General features: G+C 44.5%; 1 protein-coding gene across 1 annotated transcript in view; it reads left to right on the top strand.

The window, feature by feature from the left end:
- Positions 1–4,860: 4,860 nt before the first annotated feature.
- LOC311326420 (uncharacterized protein) overlaps positions 4,861–16,330 on the top strand; it is a gene marked incomplete at its 3' end in the record, with an annotated part of 13,000 nt that continues 1,530 nt past the window's right edge. Inside the window, exons 1-4 of the mRNA XM_084459313.1 lie at positions 4,861–4,979; positions 6,954–7,101; positions 7,225–7,341; positions 13,494–13,607. Of these exons, the coding sequence (XP_084315439.1) occupies positions 7,013–7,101; positions 7,225–7,341; positions 13,494–13,607 (320 nt within the window). The 5' untranslated portion in view covers positions 4,861–4,979; positions 6,954–7,012. The remainder of the gene's footprint in view (positions 4,980–6,953; positions 7,102–7,224; positions 7,342–13,493; positions 13,608–16,330) is intronic.

Genomic DNA, 16,330 nt, shown 5'->3' with positions numbered 1-16,330 from the left:
ACAGAATACTAGAAGCCCCAACAATGGGGCTAGGCTAGCTAGCAGGATTTGTTATAGCAGCCATCTTGGCTTTTTTGGTTACAGCAGCAATCTTGGTGGTTTTGGGATGTGATTTCATGTTACTCTTAACTGTTGAAATGGTTGCTCATGCTGTCAAACGGGTAAAGAATTGTGTACTACGTTTTCACTCACATACAAATCCAAATTTTGCATAAAAGGGACTCATGATGTGGACTACTAATATAGTGTCTTGCAAAATCTATTTAATTACTGAGTGTGAAGGGTGGTAGACATGTTGCCCTGTTCCTCTAAACGTGTCAGAAATCACGTGGTCCTGTGGAGTGTGCATGTCAGCCAACGAGAGGGTCACCCACCCACTCTCTCTCTCTCTCTCTCCCTCTCTCCCCTCCCATGCTCTCAGTTGCCAACCTCCCAGTTCTTGTTTGAACTGAGCGCTAAGACGGGGACAGGCGTGGCCAGGGGCAGTCCTGGGACAGCACCACAGGCTCTGTGAGTCTTGTTCAGTTGAATGCCCTCATGAGTATTAACAGAAGAGCACCATATACATATGCACACATACACTCTAACATGTCGCTCTCTCCTCAGCTCAGCCCAATGGTCTCTGATGGTTCTGTCTGGCCAGCCCTTAGGTGGAGAAACACCTGATCATCAATATAGGCAGGCACACGTAAGTACAAATGCACAACGTTTCCATAGACGGGATAAACAAATGGGAATATTGATATTGAGTTAATGTTAGCGGTAGACATGTGAGATTTATAAGACGCATCACTGACGCCAGTGACGCCACAATATCAGGGAAATTGAGCAATTGCTTTCCTGTAGTGCAAACTTGCAAGATTCGCTCAGTTATTAACCCTTCTTGCCTTTTTTGTTGTTGGTTTTCTCTCTCCTCCTTCCTCTCTGTGCAGTTCTCCTGTGTGCTGAGCCGCTATCCCATGTATTGCCACTGCTGACAGGGTAGAGCTCAGCCCCATGCAGAAGTGAGTGATGAGGAGAGGGAAGATCATTTTCCCGTTTTTTTTCCCTCCAGTTTTAGGAACCGTCTCAAGAATGTGTTCCCCACTTTTATGCCTTTAAATCAGGGTTGGAGTATTCCAGGTGTGTGGCTATTGGCCATGAACACCAGTAGAGGAGGGAACCAAGTGTCTCATTCTCTCTCCAGTTGTGTGGTTGTAACCCCCCACTAGCTACATATTCATTCAATCTTTATTTAACCTCGTGAATCAATTGAGAGTAAGCTCTCATTTACAATGACGTATAATCACTCTATATTTGAACTTGTACTACAGGTGAGATAATCCTTTTTAATGGTTTCTCTCATTCGCTCTCCTAGCTGTGATGTTAGAGTTGTGCAAGACTTGGGTGTTCTCCTGCTCTGAGTGCCCATTCTCCTATACCTCCCAGATCTACCTCCACAAGCACATCAAGAGGAGCCATGACAACCTCTGTCTGCTGAGGAACACACAGAGCATTATGAAGTAGCCAGTGCCTTGGCGAAGGTGTTTGAGCAGCAGGCATCAATGGATTAACTCCCAAGACACAAGGAAGAGACAGCGCAACACACGCTATGACTCCAGTGACGAAGGTAATATAATAAAGTGCATTCAACAGTCCCAAAAGAGTACTACTTGAGTTGACTAATCTGAGCTAATTTACCTCTACTATATGTTCCAGTGCCCAGGCAGCCGGTCGGCAGAACTCAGACAAGACCAGCTATGCCAGGTGCCAGAGCCGGAAGGCCTGCTCTGCCAGTTATCAATGCAGGTATCCATGCATGTTTGTGTTGGTGAAATGTCTATGCATATTTGCACACTTACAGTTAACTCAGGACTTTCTGAAGACTCATGTACTCAGTTCACTAATTCGCTCATCTCACATCTCACTACTCAGCAGTAGATGTTCATCGCCCGGGTCCTTTGAGCCAAGGCGCTGTGAGCCCAGGCCCTTCAGCCCTTCAGACGTCCAGGCACGAGCAGCATGCATCAGCGATTAGCACCCCGGCCAGACCAGGTCAGGGTCTGACATGTCTCATGTCGAGTTGATTCTTCCCCTTATGCCAGAATCACTACGCCGCCAGCACCATAGTTTCCTGCTTATCCCTTTATCCTCTGGTTTTCAGGTAGTTCTCTGATGCCATCGCCTGTGAGACCAACAGCTCCAGCAGTGTTGCCATCAAGCTCTGCAGATGCTGGTATGCTGAATTTTGTGAACTACTTCATGCTGCATGTAGGGATATACTTTGCGTTGAATATCCATTATGGGACCGTACAATTACTTATAGCCACATCTGTGTTTAATATCCAGACTTCCAGAGGATGATGTGTCAGCAGTTCTCCAGCGTCATGCAGAGTCTGAGGGAGATGGCACAGACAATGATGAGGCTGGAGCAGAGACTGTCCGGCGAGTCTGCAGACAGCTATCGGGGAGCAGTACTGGATGACCTGCACCCTGCTAAAACGGAGGAGGAGCTGCTGGTCTTGGAGGAGCAGCTGAAGGACAAGGATCATTTAAGGAAGACGGTGAGTAACTTCAGGGCAGAACTTTGTTCCTTATTTATGCAGGGAAGTGTTAAGGAAATGTAAAAGTAAATGATTGTCTTTATGTTTTGCAGACACGATATCTGAGTTCCATTGGTGGCAAAGATCTGCCAGATGTGGTCCGGCGGGTGCTGTCAGCCATTGCCATACACAGAGTGTGGTGTGTCTACAGCGTCCATGGGAAGAGGGGGAAGAAGCCTCTGAAGAATATGACCCTCTACAATGTCATATTACGTAAGGGATTGTTCATATTTTCGCAAAATAATACATTGTCTTTGCTTCATGCCATGTGCATTGAAACCATTCCCTTTTTGGTTAAAAGGTGCAGTTATGGCCTGTAAGCCAAGCACCACTGTGACGGAGGTGTCTGCCCAGCTGCAGGAGATGCTGAAACATGCCCCTGCTCGATGCAAAAAGGTATGTGATGTCAGGCAGTTAATTTTCTCGTATCCAGTGACATGGCACGCTTCCAATGAACGTATGCGACTTGCTTTTACAGCCATTTCATTATGTCCTTAGGCATCTGCTCCAGCCCAGCTGACCTCCCCAGCCCAGCCCCTGACCGCAGCTCCAGCCCTGACCACAGTGGAGTATTCAGATGAGGATGACCTCTTCTGCCCAGACCCTCGATTCAGATGTGGGTGACCCCCAGCCCGTCTCCCTAAACCTGCCTTTCCAGCCTGCCAGGATGGATGCCTTTTTTGTAAATAGTTTTTGTAAATTTTAACCTTTTTTTTGTGGGATACAACGGTCTGTTCCCGGTCTGCCTGCCACAGAATGCGCACTTTGTTTCATTTTTGTTTTTAGAACTTTTGCAATTGTCAGATAATGGGTTGCTAGCCAGAGCTTGTACATGCTTTTTTTTGCTTTTCTGGCTATGCGTAATGTGACAGACCGTAAACCTCATCCTTGTAAATATGTATACTTTTAATTTGTAATCTACTTTGTGTAATAAAATGTTCTAAACTGTTAATGGTGTCCAGTCTTATATTGGTTTGTATCATAATGCTTGCTGCTATATCCCCATATAGCATTAATTCGTTTTTGTACTGGTAAATGCTAAATATAGCCAGTGGTACTGCAAATGCTAAATATAGCCAGTGGTACTGCAAATGCTAAATATAGCCAGTGGTCAGGGTTTAGTAAGTAAGTGACCATATTTGCACCGTGCGAAAAAGACGTGCAGACCAAGTCATATAAATACCTGTAAATCTAGTGTCAGCCAGGTGAGTTTATAACGGAAATTCCTGCCCACGTGATCACGTGCGTTCTTTGCACGCGGCTGCAACTTCTGAATGACGTGTCGTTCTTACGTAGCGGCTACTAATCGGCAGATCTCGCGTTTCCGTAAATGGCCGCGTAATTTCCGCACGTGGCGCAGATGAATCGTCACCTATAGCGGCCGTATGTAGAACGTTTGAACAACCTGCGTGTGTTAGTAGGGATAGGCTACAACATGAAGTGAACTTGATTTTCGACATCTAGAACGCAGACCTGTCGTTGGGTGTTGTACTTTTTCACTGGCCAAACCAGTCTAGCCTACCTCAACTGATCTGCCTCGTTAAAACTATTATGTGGCGTGAATGTTACAGAGTAGGCTACGGGTCGCCTACGGTGAGCTTCACATTGCCCTCTTCAAACCTAAAATAAGATACGATCGCTTTTTGTGATAATTGCACCTCTTGTGATGTTCTGGTCTTTGAGTGGTAGAAACACTTGTCCTGTTGGAAGAAGAGCGCAGATCAAACTAATGAGATGTATGAGACTTACTTCATAACAGAGACAAATAAATTCAACTTATAGTTTGGCAACTGAGGCTTAGGGGGCAAACACACTCGTTTGGTTTATGTGTTACCTGGCTGGTTAGCTGCCATCACTCGGGCACTCTGGATGGGGAAAGGGCAGTGGAGGAGCAGCGCGCCTCCGTTTGTGTCGCTTTTTCGCGTTTACTGTTGACAAAGGAAGAGAGGGAGGGGAGGGGCACGGTGTGTGCGGGGGGGGGAGCAAAATTACAACGCATTTTGGGGCATTATTATTACACGCTTTTAATCGAGAATTGATCGATGTCACCATGGGACACATACAGTAGGCCTACACTGTAAAAAAAATAAAAAATAAAAAAACTTTCAAAAGGGCACTTGCCTTGTCCAGAGGGCAAAGGGCAGCTGCTCTAGCACCACCTCCTGTCTATCTGTGCGCGTCCCTGAGCTGCACTGACTACTAAAGAACAAGCGAGCGCGCGTTCACGCGAAGGGGAGTGAACTTTCACACAGCAACTGCTACAGATGAAAACGAAAGTAAAAAGTTTCCGCAGCATCCATTTTGCGCCATAAAACTCAGAGGAGAATAAGAAGAAGACAAATCCATTTCGCTTCGACAGAAAATAATACAATCTCAAATTGGAGAGGAGATTACAGAGTAAGTAGGCTACTATAATTCAGAATAACCTTTCAAAATATCACAGTCGATTTAACAGTGAGAGAGATGAGTTGCTGTTTAATCCAGTTCCCGTTTAACCAGAGTTTTCACAGTGAGGGAGAATCAGCATTGTGTTCTTAGGGCGGAGAGGTGTGACGCAGCTGAGAATAAGTCAAACGTTTCCACACAGCCTCCACTTTGAGACAACAGAATATTAACTTCTCAACGTGGAGACGAGAATCAAACCTGCAAACTCGTCCCTTTCGGCCTCAATCACCGATTTGAGTGTGAAGCAGGTCGTTCATGTGAATCGTGTCCGGGGAGTTGTAATATAGGAGGAGAGTTGATCAGTACCGACCCCTCCGTGTGCAGGCAGAGAACCAGGCTGGAAGAGTTTACACATGTCCTGTTATCAAGCTCCCTAGCTTTGGGTTTACATCTGAAATATTGCCAAGTGCTTTTGCCTTTGGCTCTCAGTCTCACTTTCGTCTTCCTACGCGAATGTTTGCAAACTATTTTAAACTTCACAGATGCGGCTGTAAGTTAGAAACGCGCGTTGTCATCATGTCTGTTTATGTTTAATGCAAACAATTTTAAATGTTCTTCAAAAGCCGTTCAAATTTAAGCAGAACAGACACTTCATCATAAACATCATAAATAACATCATAAATGTCCTGAGTGTAGGCTAATCTCCTTCTGGCGTTGAGGTCACCAGCAGCACTAAAAGGCGGATTTGCGAGGAAGTAGGTAGTGATGGCGACTGGAGAAATGAGGCTTTCTGAAACACCGAGGCTTCGAGGCACATTGCATAATAGATTCATTAGGTCTATTCAGGCCCCATAAATGCTTTATACACTACTGACACCTGCTGGAGAAGATAATTTAGAGCACCATTATGGATTACATGGAAACGGAGCCCTGTAACATTACTGCATGAACTGATTGAACTGATTTTGATTGACAACTTGACCACTGATTGTCAATCTGGCCACACCTGTAGTAATTGATCTGTGCTGCATATAAACCAAGGGAAGTGAGGAAGGTATTGTCTGATGTGTCTTGATATTTATCACCCTGACTCTGCAATACAGTTGAGTTGAACTGAGGAGCAATAGAGTCCTAGCTGTAGGATAGTTGAACAAACTGACTCATCTTCATCTGCCTGGACCCACGACGAAGATGTGTTAAAACAACTCTTCTATTGCTGGGGCAGTGGCTATAATTGAGCAAAGGAATAGCCAGCCAGTAGCCCGCACTAAACACTGAGGACATATTAGAGGTGGATGGATGGATGACGTTAATTATCCCTCTAGGGGGAAATTTGGTGATTCAGCAGTGGAAAAATGTTAGAGCAACGTTGTAAATGCAGATCCAGAATATGCATAGTAGTGGAATATAGTGTTGTTCCCAGTGAGCTCTGGTGCCCTCTGACAACCAGGACCACGTTCCTGCTCCTTCTACTCACTGAGCTGCCCAGTCTCTCTGACAACCAGGACCACGTTCCTGCTCCTTCTACTCACTGAGCTGCCCAGTCTCTCTGACAACCAGGACCACGTTCCTGCTCCTTCTACTCACTGAGCTGCCCAGTCTCTCTGACAACCAGGACCACGTTCCTGCTCCTTCTACTCACTGAGCTGCCCAGTCTCTCTGGGAGGAGCTGGTTTCTGAGGGAGGCAGCTTCTCTCATGACAGTGGAGATGCTCCAGCCATTGTGTGTGTGTGTGTGTGTGTGTGTGTGTGTGTGTGTGTGTGTTTCGCCGCCTACACTGTGTGATGTGCGTGTGTTTCGCCACATGACAAATAAAGATGTTTGTTTTTTGTTGTTTGTTGTTGACATCATGTTGTCACTGAGCTGTTCTGGGACTGTTGTGCCATAAGAGCGTCATGCTGTATGTGAAAAAGATGCACATTCATCTCTGCTTTATAAACCATCAACCTACCAATGGATCTATTAATAATTTGACTGCTTTTCAGGGGCACCGCCTCTAAAATGAGTCTCTCTGTGGAGAGAGGAGGAGAACATTGCCTCTGAAATGAGTCTCTCTGGAGAGAGAGAGGAGGAGAACACTGCCTCTAAAATGAGTCTCTCTGGGGAACATCACACGGACACCAAAGCTAAGAGGTAAGATGAGAATCCAGAACTGTTCATGACTGGTCTCCATCTCAGAGCTCAGCAGTGATATGATGACATCATCTTTAGTCAGAAGTCATGAGAGACTGAAGGTCTCTCTCTGTTGTGTTGAAGCTCAATCCAGCAGGAGAGACCACCCTCACCTGTACCCAGCTGTATCTCCATGAAGAGTGACAGGTCTATGGATCAACCAATCAACTTCAGAGAAGGAGATCTTACCACTGAGTCACGGTAGGAACTTCAGACTTGTACTTGTTATACTAAAACATAAACTGCACCAACATGTATGATTACCTCTATAGTCAGTCATTATTAACCTCTACCTTCAGCTCAACTTATAGACCCTACTGTGCGTTTCCTGGCTCATATTGACCAGATTCTTATCAACCTTGTCAAAGTAGTCATCAATTAATATTCACCCTCTCAAATTACCTCAGTGAGTGAGATGTTGGTATGTGGGGTTTGGTGTCTAATCTCATGACTTGCTCACCACTCTAACTTATGAAAAGCAATACCGTTGCACACCAGCACTAGAGGGCAGGCATGAGGAAAACATGTCCTGCTTCAGACAGCTCTATCTCAAGAAGAATAAATGTCACAGCTTAGATATTTACACTGTAGGAATCCTGGGATCCGTAGGAGAAACTGTAGTGACAAGTTAGAAAACGGGTATGAATTTAAAAGCACCAACTGCCACCAGGGTGGAGTACTGTGGATTCACACAAACTTGTTAGTTAGCTTTGACAACCGTAGGACAATACCAGTGGCATCTGCATAATGTAGATCTCAACCCAGAGCTAATTATTAATAGTTCTCAACAACTGATTAATGCAAATCCTAATTAATTGTCCATTAAATGATGTACTATTCTTGTGCTGTTATGTCATATCCTGTAATGAAGGTGAGATGCTAGTTTCCTCTTTATTGAGACAGTAGGGGTGAGAGGGGTGAGGAGAAGGGGAGACACAGGGGAGAAGGCTGTAGCGGGATCAAACCCACCCTACCAGGAGGGGAAATGTGCTTCTGAGACAGGGGGGTGTTAAAAATCCCAAAAGAGCCGACCAACTCTCTGTCCCTCCTGGCTGCCCAGCCACTATCCCACCCACCCAGGTGTAGAGGGCGGAGCTTCACCTGTAAAGAGGTCAAAGGTTACCCAGCATCTCCTGTGTGTTCTTACCGACACCCACCTTGATAGCCATCCTTTCCCACTCAGACATTCCTCCAATCTTTTTCATGGTTCATATTGAACCACTGATGTTATTTAATAAAGGTGACATGTTAGTTATTCTTTAAAAGGAATTAAGCATTAAGATGTAAATCATAACATGTTCATCATAAAAATGAAGTGTGACAGATCTATGGAGCAACCAATCCTTTTCAGAGTAGGAGACTGTAACTATCTATCTATCTATCTATCTATCTATCTATCTATCTATCTATCTATCTATCTATCTATCTATCTATCTATCTATCTATCTATCTATCTATCTATCTATCTATCTACAGATGTGGGAACATAAGAATGTAACTTGACCCGCGGTATTCTAACAGGCGCTTTACGGCATTCCGCACCACCGCTCGCCTGCCCATAGGGGCGCAGTAATACCACTCATTGACCCATTGCTGTAGCTCATCTGGCACATTAGATGAGCCTACCGTTCTCAAACTCCTTGTTCTCTGTCTGGTTGTAATTTAATTATTACGAACAAAGCCTATCTATTTATAGTTTCTATCTCTGTAACTGTCGCCGGGTCTATATCTGTTAACTGTCGGGACAAGTAGAAGTTTAATACATTAGGCTGAGTGTTCTCATATGGAACATGGCATCAGGACGAGTAAGATGGCTGACGGAGATGACCAGAGATGTGTTTGAAATGGTTCACTCACTCCCTCCCTATTACCATGGATGTATTGAGTGCGACTCATAGTGAACTACATGGGGAATGATTTAACAGTTTTGGGACACTACATGGAATGTAACTGCGTAAGATATTCATGACTCAAACAAGCAGACGCGCCGATCACTGATGGCAGCAGGTTGAAATATCAGGTAGTATTCAGGTTCCATTTTTAGTTGAATGATAAATCCCATATAAATGGTTGGAATTCTAATGATGTGCAAGTGTGATTTTGTCAACTTTAGTGCTGTCTGCTAATAGCAGGCTGTGAAGCTGCACGATAAGACCGTGATAGCAAGTTAGCTCACGACAGCAGCTTCCATAATATTAACGGTAGCTGTCGGTGGCTAAAAAGCAGATAGCTAACTTTACAATGATGATTCCTGTAGCTATTTTGATTTTGATGCTATTAGTTCAACTTCTGTTTCTCGGGCAGGAGCGGAGACGAACTCGCATTAGCAGCAAAGCAGCTAGAGGAATGATCTTAACATTAGCTACTGCTTTAGCTACTGCTAGCTACCGTCTTCTTCACTTCTCCTTCGGTAAAACATGACACCGTTGTGTTGTGGTATTGTGGAGGGCTTAGGCAGAAGCAGGAAGAGAAACCACTTTTGCCCCATATAAGTAAAATAATTGGCCTCATAAGCATTTTTCGATTGTAAAATTGTGTTCACTTGTTTTAGTTTGCAAACATATGCAATTTTCTTAGCATTCCCAGCTTTGTATGTAGTTTTAATGTGAAAGATACATCTTGAATGCAGTCAAGACAAATTTAATTGCCTCTTAACTTTTGTCAAACCCCCTGGTTCCAGTCAATTGGATTATAGGCTATAGGCTACTTTCGTTTACAATGACGTTACCTTATGAACACAAATAGCTTAACCTATAGGCCTACATAAAAACAATAGCCTAAAACCATGTTTATTTACAATGTATTTTCTTTCATTGATAGCATGCCAATAGTTAGGGTGAGGAAAACGACGCGCGGTCTCTTTAGCCCTGAGACCTTCAGGCAGGCAGCTCAGGAGGTCGTTGAAGGCTATATATATTATTATGATATTATGTCTAATAATACATTCGTTGAAAGTACACAGGCTGATCTACTATACGGAATTGGACCGAGGAGTGTTCTCATATGGAACTAGGCTGCACACGCCCGCCCGCGACAAGAGCTGAATTGTAGTCAGCTTTCCCCGCTGCGCGCAGGACGCGTGCGTCGCCTTCTCCGAGCGAGAACGCAGGCGGAATGTCGCTCCCCGTCTGAAACGGCCTTGACTCCTGGAATCCCAAGGTCTTTCATATTGAAATTCTCTTGATGGTCTGGGGAGTTGCGAGACGTGTTAAGGGAGTGTTAAGGGAGTGCATCAGTCGTGAGCCTTGACAGTAGGCTACCAGCCTGCGCTGCGCTCAGCACAAAGTTGGATGAATGGATGGACTTATTGGAATCCTGGAAAATGTTTATTGCGCTCTAAAATCATGAAAGCATAAATGTAAAAATGCAGCAACAGAAGTAGTCTAGATGAGATGGTGGTTTAAATGAATGGCAACACATAAATTGAGACATAAATTGAGACTGGTGATAATGCTGATAATCTACAGTAGGGCCTACCTCTGGCTGAGTTCATGGTTACAGCCATTCATCTCTTACACATGGGCCTATACAATACTTGCACAATCTACTTTGGAGGTTAAATCCATCCATCTATCAATCAAACTAGCGAATTCAATGGCCGGTCATGGCAAAGCATCCGCTAACGCAGGCTACCCCCCTCCCCACGATCCAGGGCTAGGAAACCGGTTCATCCAGTTTATTTGAATATAAAAGAATTTGGGGGGGGGTTACAATAATCTAGTCCAGTTTCGCTGGCGAGTGACGAGCTAGTCAGATGGCGCATGCATGTGTGGACATTGTAGGCCTGTTCTCTAAAACCTAAAGAATAAAAGTAGGCTGACAGGGAGGAAATCTATTCGTTTCATTGTTTGTGCTCTGTATGCACAAGATAGTTAATGTTCGGATATAAATGGCAGTAGGGTGGGAAAAAACCCTATCAAAGGCCAAGATTAGAAGGGATTTGAAGATGTAATTGGTCATTTTAAATGGGCCTACTTTATCTTTTGATGCCTATTTGAACGGACTGCATCGATCAATGCAATGACTCTCCATGTTTTTCAGTTTTACCCTTTTCATCAATAAAACATCATTTTTACAACCATGTCTCATTGATTGGGAAGGCATTTAGAGCTGCCGGTCTATTAGCCTACTCGGACTCAGAGGATGACAAAACTGTTTATTGAGAAACAATTGCAGGCTGGGCTATATAAAGAAATACCACAATGCATGTAGTCTAGATATATTACATTATGGTTAGGCTATAGCCTACACTTTATGGTAGACTGCCCTCTCGCTCGCTAAGCAGGCTACATTGTGGCTGTTTTGTTCATCGCAGAAGCCTATAGCCTAGGCTACACATTAAAAAAAAGTTTTTTTATATAGACCTAGAAGGAATCAGAATATGTGGAAATTTAATTTTAGCCTATTTTAATACAATTCAAATTCTGCTTAGAGGGAATTATTTTCAACGGACATTATGACCTGAGCATAATTAATAATTATCTAAGTTATAGGCCTATGAGAACGCAACGCTTTTTACGGTAGGCTAGGCCTATGCGTCTTGTGATTGTACTGTAGCCTAGGCTACAACTTAAGGCTTATTTGGCCCTATTGAATTCATTTAAGCCTACTAGGCTACTCATTATTATCGAATTATCTAGTTGATATATGAATAAAACAATAAGCCGTTTTAATGGCTATGGGCTACTAGTTGTAGCTATACACGAGTTGATGCGCTCTGCTCTTACGCACGGTTGAGGCGGCAGCTCAAATACACTTCGCACATATCCTCTGCTATAGCCTCTCACAGCTGGCGGCCGGTATAAATAACTAAAAACATACACGATATTTTCTTATTTTGAATGATCTTGAATATATTCAAGATCACTCAAATAACAAAATATTGTGTATATTGTGCGTGAACGCACACTGTCAAACCTGCCGCTATCTATGCACAAGATAGTTAATGTCCGGATATGATTGGCAATGAGTGATCTTTACTCATGGCGACTATGTCAATTTTGTATGGATCCACAAGTCGATCAAGCTTATTTTTTCTTTGTATCGTGCTGAAGCCATATAGCCTACTGCGCTCAGACTTGGCTACATTAGCTGGTGCCCCGTCTTCAAATTTACTTCCGGGGTTTACGAGTAGCCTACCAGTTGAATGCGTTCCAGAAACAAAACGCAAAACCCCCACGTTCACCACATCTTTACTAACAAATATATTTACAATACTGTTATTTTGTGCATTTGACCAAACAGCCACCACGTCTTGACCCGACGTCAGTTACCGAGATAGATAGGCTACTGTAGGCCTAGATATAGGTGTTCGTAATAATTAAATTACATCCAGATGGAGAAAACGTGTTTGAGAACAAGGTATAGCACCTTTCATACAGATAAATTCAGCTCAAAGTGCTTTACAACAGAGCATTTAAATTAAAGAATGTGAAATTTAATGATGCTTCATTCGTAGACTTTAGGAGAAAAACACTGAGCCCAGCCTGCTAAATCTACTCAAAGACGCCACCTAGCGGTGGTGCATCACTAAAACGAAATAACACCCGTCTGAAATCCCACGAGATTTCCAACGGGATTTCCCTGCCAAATACCGCAAGGTGAAATGCTGCAGCATGTGACATTTCTAACTTCCCACATCTGTATCTATCTATCTATCTATCCGTCTCTCTCTCTCTCTCTCTGTATGTCTCTAAATCTCTGTCTCTGTGTGACTCCTTGTGTGTCTCTGTCTCTCAGAGCTGTTCAGCTGACTATACAGCAAACCTGACTTCTGAATCCTAGCCCCATCTCTAGCAGCACACACACACCCACACACACACACACACACACACACACACACACACACACACACACACACCACTAGATGGCCCGTGATAGAGATATTCATAAACCATTTTCACGAGTCCAAACCCCCACCAACACCCACTAACGTGTGTTCAGTCTTCAGTGGTGAAGGGAACACTCATCATTCAGTCTCATGTCTGCTGACTCTGCAGTAGACACGGGTATTTCTCAGCTCCAGCTCTGATCAGCAGTGATGTAAACACCAACCCCGGGTAGACACGCTGATTTACACCCCTTGTCCTGAGCGGTGATGACCTGCGTTGTTGTTGCATGTGTCCTTGTCCAGATGAGCAGCTTTTGCCTCCTGCTACTTTGTAGATCACAAGTGACCGTTTTGTTCATTTAATCATGTGTGGGCTGATGTCATCATGTGTAGGCTTGTATGGGGTGAAGTTACTTTCATATGGGCGTCTTTTTCATGGTTCATATTGATTTACATTTCCACTCCAACAAACACAACAGTTCCAGCTGATAATACTCTGGTGATGTCTCTGTGTCTTTGACAGGATCAAACAGCAGAGACCAGCCTCACCTGGACCCAGCTGTGTGTCCATGAAGAGTGACAGGTCTATGGATCTACCTCTCTTATTCAGTGATGGAAAAACCCTCGATGAGAAAAGGTGAATATGAACCACTGATATTATTTAATAAAGGTGACATGTTATTCTATAAAAGGATTTAAACATTAAGATTTGCATCATATCATGTTTATCATAAAAATAAAGTATGACAGATCTGTGGAGCCATCCTTTACAGAGAAGGAGTTTATCAAATAAGTAAGAGATGACGTCTGGAAAAGAAGAGTCTGACAGTGTGTTCAGAATCCCCAGGTGAAGCTGAGGGGTTTTCTAACACACTGAAGGGCTCTTGTTTTAACATAATGACCGGCTTGCCATACGTTACTACTTACCACTGAACCCCAAACTGCTCCCAGTGAGCAGGCTAGCGCCTTGCATGGCAGATACCACCATTGGTGTGTGAATGAGAGGCCATTGTATAACACTTTGGATAAAAGCGTTATATAAGTGCAGTCCATTTACCATTTACCATGTACACAATATTCTACTGATCCTGTAATATGAGTCCTAAAGGGATAGAGGATGTATAATATAGTGCTGGTCCTGTAATATGAGTCCTAAAGGGATAGAGGATGTATAATATAGTGCTGGTCCTGTAATATGAGTCCTAAAGGGATAGAGGATGTATAATATAGTGCTGGTCCTGTAATATGAGTCCTAAAGGGATAGAGGATGTATAATATAGTGCTGGTCCTGTAATATGAGTCCTAAAGGGATAGAGGATGTATAATATGGTGCTGGTCCTGTAATATGATTCCTAAAGGGATAGAGGATGTATAATATAGTGCTGGTCCTGTAATATGAGTCCTAAAGGGATAGAGGATGTATAATATAGTGCTGGTCCTGTAATATGAGTGAGCAGAGAGACTGTGCTGGCGGGGCCGTCAGGGTCCGTCTGCAGGAGAGGGAGCTGAGCGCACGGTGGACAGGGGGACTCTGGGGAGGTGGAGGTGGAGAGGCTGGAGTCATAACAGGTGTTGGGCTGGTGGAGGAGGACCCAAGAGCACACATGATAGGCGTAGGGGGACAAGGGACAAGCCCACGTTGGGGCACGTTTATTGGTCAGGCAGGAACGTGGCAGTCAGACAGGCGTGGGGGTCAGGCAGGAACGTGGTTCTCCAGGCAAGGTTCAGGCAGGAACGTGGTTCTCCAGGCAAGTTTCAGGCAGGAACGTGGTTCTCTAGGCAAGGTTCAGGCAGGAACGTGGTTCTCCAGGCAAGGTTCAGGCAGGAACGTGGTTCTCCAGGCAAGGTTCAGGCAGTGGCAGGGAGGTCAGACTAGGACAAAGGAAAACAAAAAGGGTGAGGTAGGGTTTGGATGAATGCAGGTTAGGTTAAAGCTAGAGACGTGATGCCCACTAGGTTGGTCAGCGATCTCGCACCGACTGCTGAGTAGCCCGGCTTCTTAACCTGGCTGAGATGGGTTGATTGGTGATGTCAGGCAGGTGTGGAGTGGGACCACGCCCGGCTCATGGCTGAGGCTGATTGGTGACGTCAGGCAGGTGTGGAGTGGGACCACGCCCGGCTCATGGCTGAGGCTGATTGGTGACGTCAGGCAGGTGTGGAGTGGGACCACGCCCGGCTCGTGGCTGAGGCTGATTGGTGACGTCAGGCAGGTGTGGAGTGGGACCACGCCCGGCTCGTGGCTGAGGCTGATTGGTGATGTCAGGCAGGTGTGGAGTGGGACCACGCCCGGCTTGTGGCTGAGACTGGTGAGAGTGCAGTTCCCGCTGCGCCCTCTGGGACGTACCAGGAGAATCTGAGTCAGGGTCAGAGGGCGTGGTAGCAGGACGAAGGCGGGGCTGGTGAGGCGGGGGCGTGACAACAGGTCGTTTTGAGTGATATTGTAATGCCTTCTGGTTATAATAGAATATCACTACTGGAGCTGTTTAATCCAAAAAGGCGCAATGCTTCCTGCAGTTGGGTTGGATGGAGGTGCTGGTTCTGGGAGGAGCAACATTCTGTCTGGTGATATTGTAGGAATGGAGCAGAAGACCACTGCAGTGAAGATTAGGCCTACACAACTTTCCCATGACAGTGCTTTGCAGAAATTATAATTCTTTGGTGTTGAATTATAAAAGGAAGATAGAAACTTGACTGACTTAATATCTTAACCCACCAGTGAAATGTAATTGACTTCAATCACAAGTCATACAAACATCTCAAACATCAAGTCGTATAATAACACAATAGCCCCTATATGCACAAATGTGATTCAGTACACAGGTGTGTTTGATCAAACCAAGATGAGGTCATTGTGAGAAGTAGGCTGTGTTTTCTAGAATACATTCATGACATAAAACTGTATTGGTACTGTAGGTTTACATCTGTATTGACCCAGATACAACATGACATAAAATGAAGACATACTTAATCATAAAACGGGGAGGTTCTCAAGTATTAATAATATCATTAGGAGACATTGGCTGCAACCTGGACCTACACACCTCCAGAGTCCTGAAGCGCAGAAGATTGTGGCCGACCCTCCCAGTACTGGAAATGTAGTGATCGAGCTACAAGACAAAGGGGGAAATTATGAAAGTGATTAGTAATAATAAAACAGCACCAATGACATCATTAGCGGTAGACCTACAGCATATTGAATGTAGTTTGAGTGAGAGAGAATAAGCAGGAGAAACCCTCTGACTTCTAACCAACGTAACGCTGCTTAAATACAACACAGCAGCACTCACAACACTTCTGGTAGCTTAGGCTCTCACTCCAGAAACCTTGCAGGGCAGTTTAATGCCAGGGAAGGGTCCATTA

Source organism: Borostomias antarcticus (assembly GCF_949987555.1).
Source record: "Borostomias antarcticus genome assembly, chromosome: 27".
NCBI lineage: Eukaryota > Metazoa > Chordata > Actinopteri > Stomiiformes > Stomiidae > Borostomias > Borostomias antarcticus.
The sequence above is the reverse complement of the archived record's forward strand: the minus strand, read 5'-3'. Positions and strand labels throughout refer to the sequence as shown.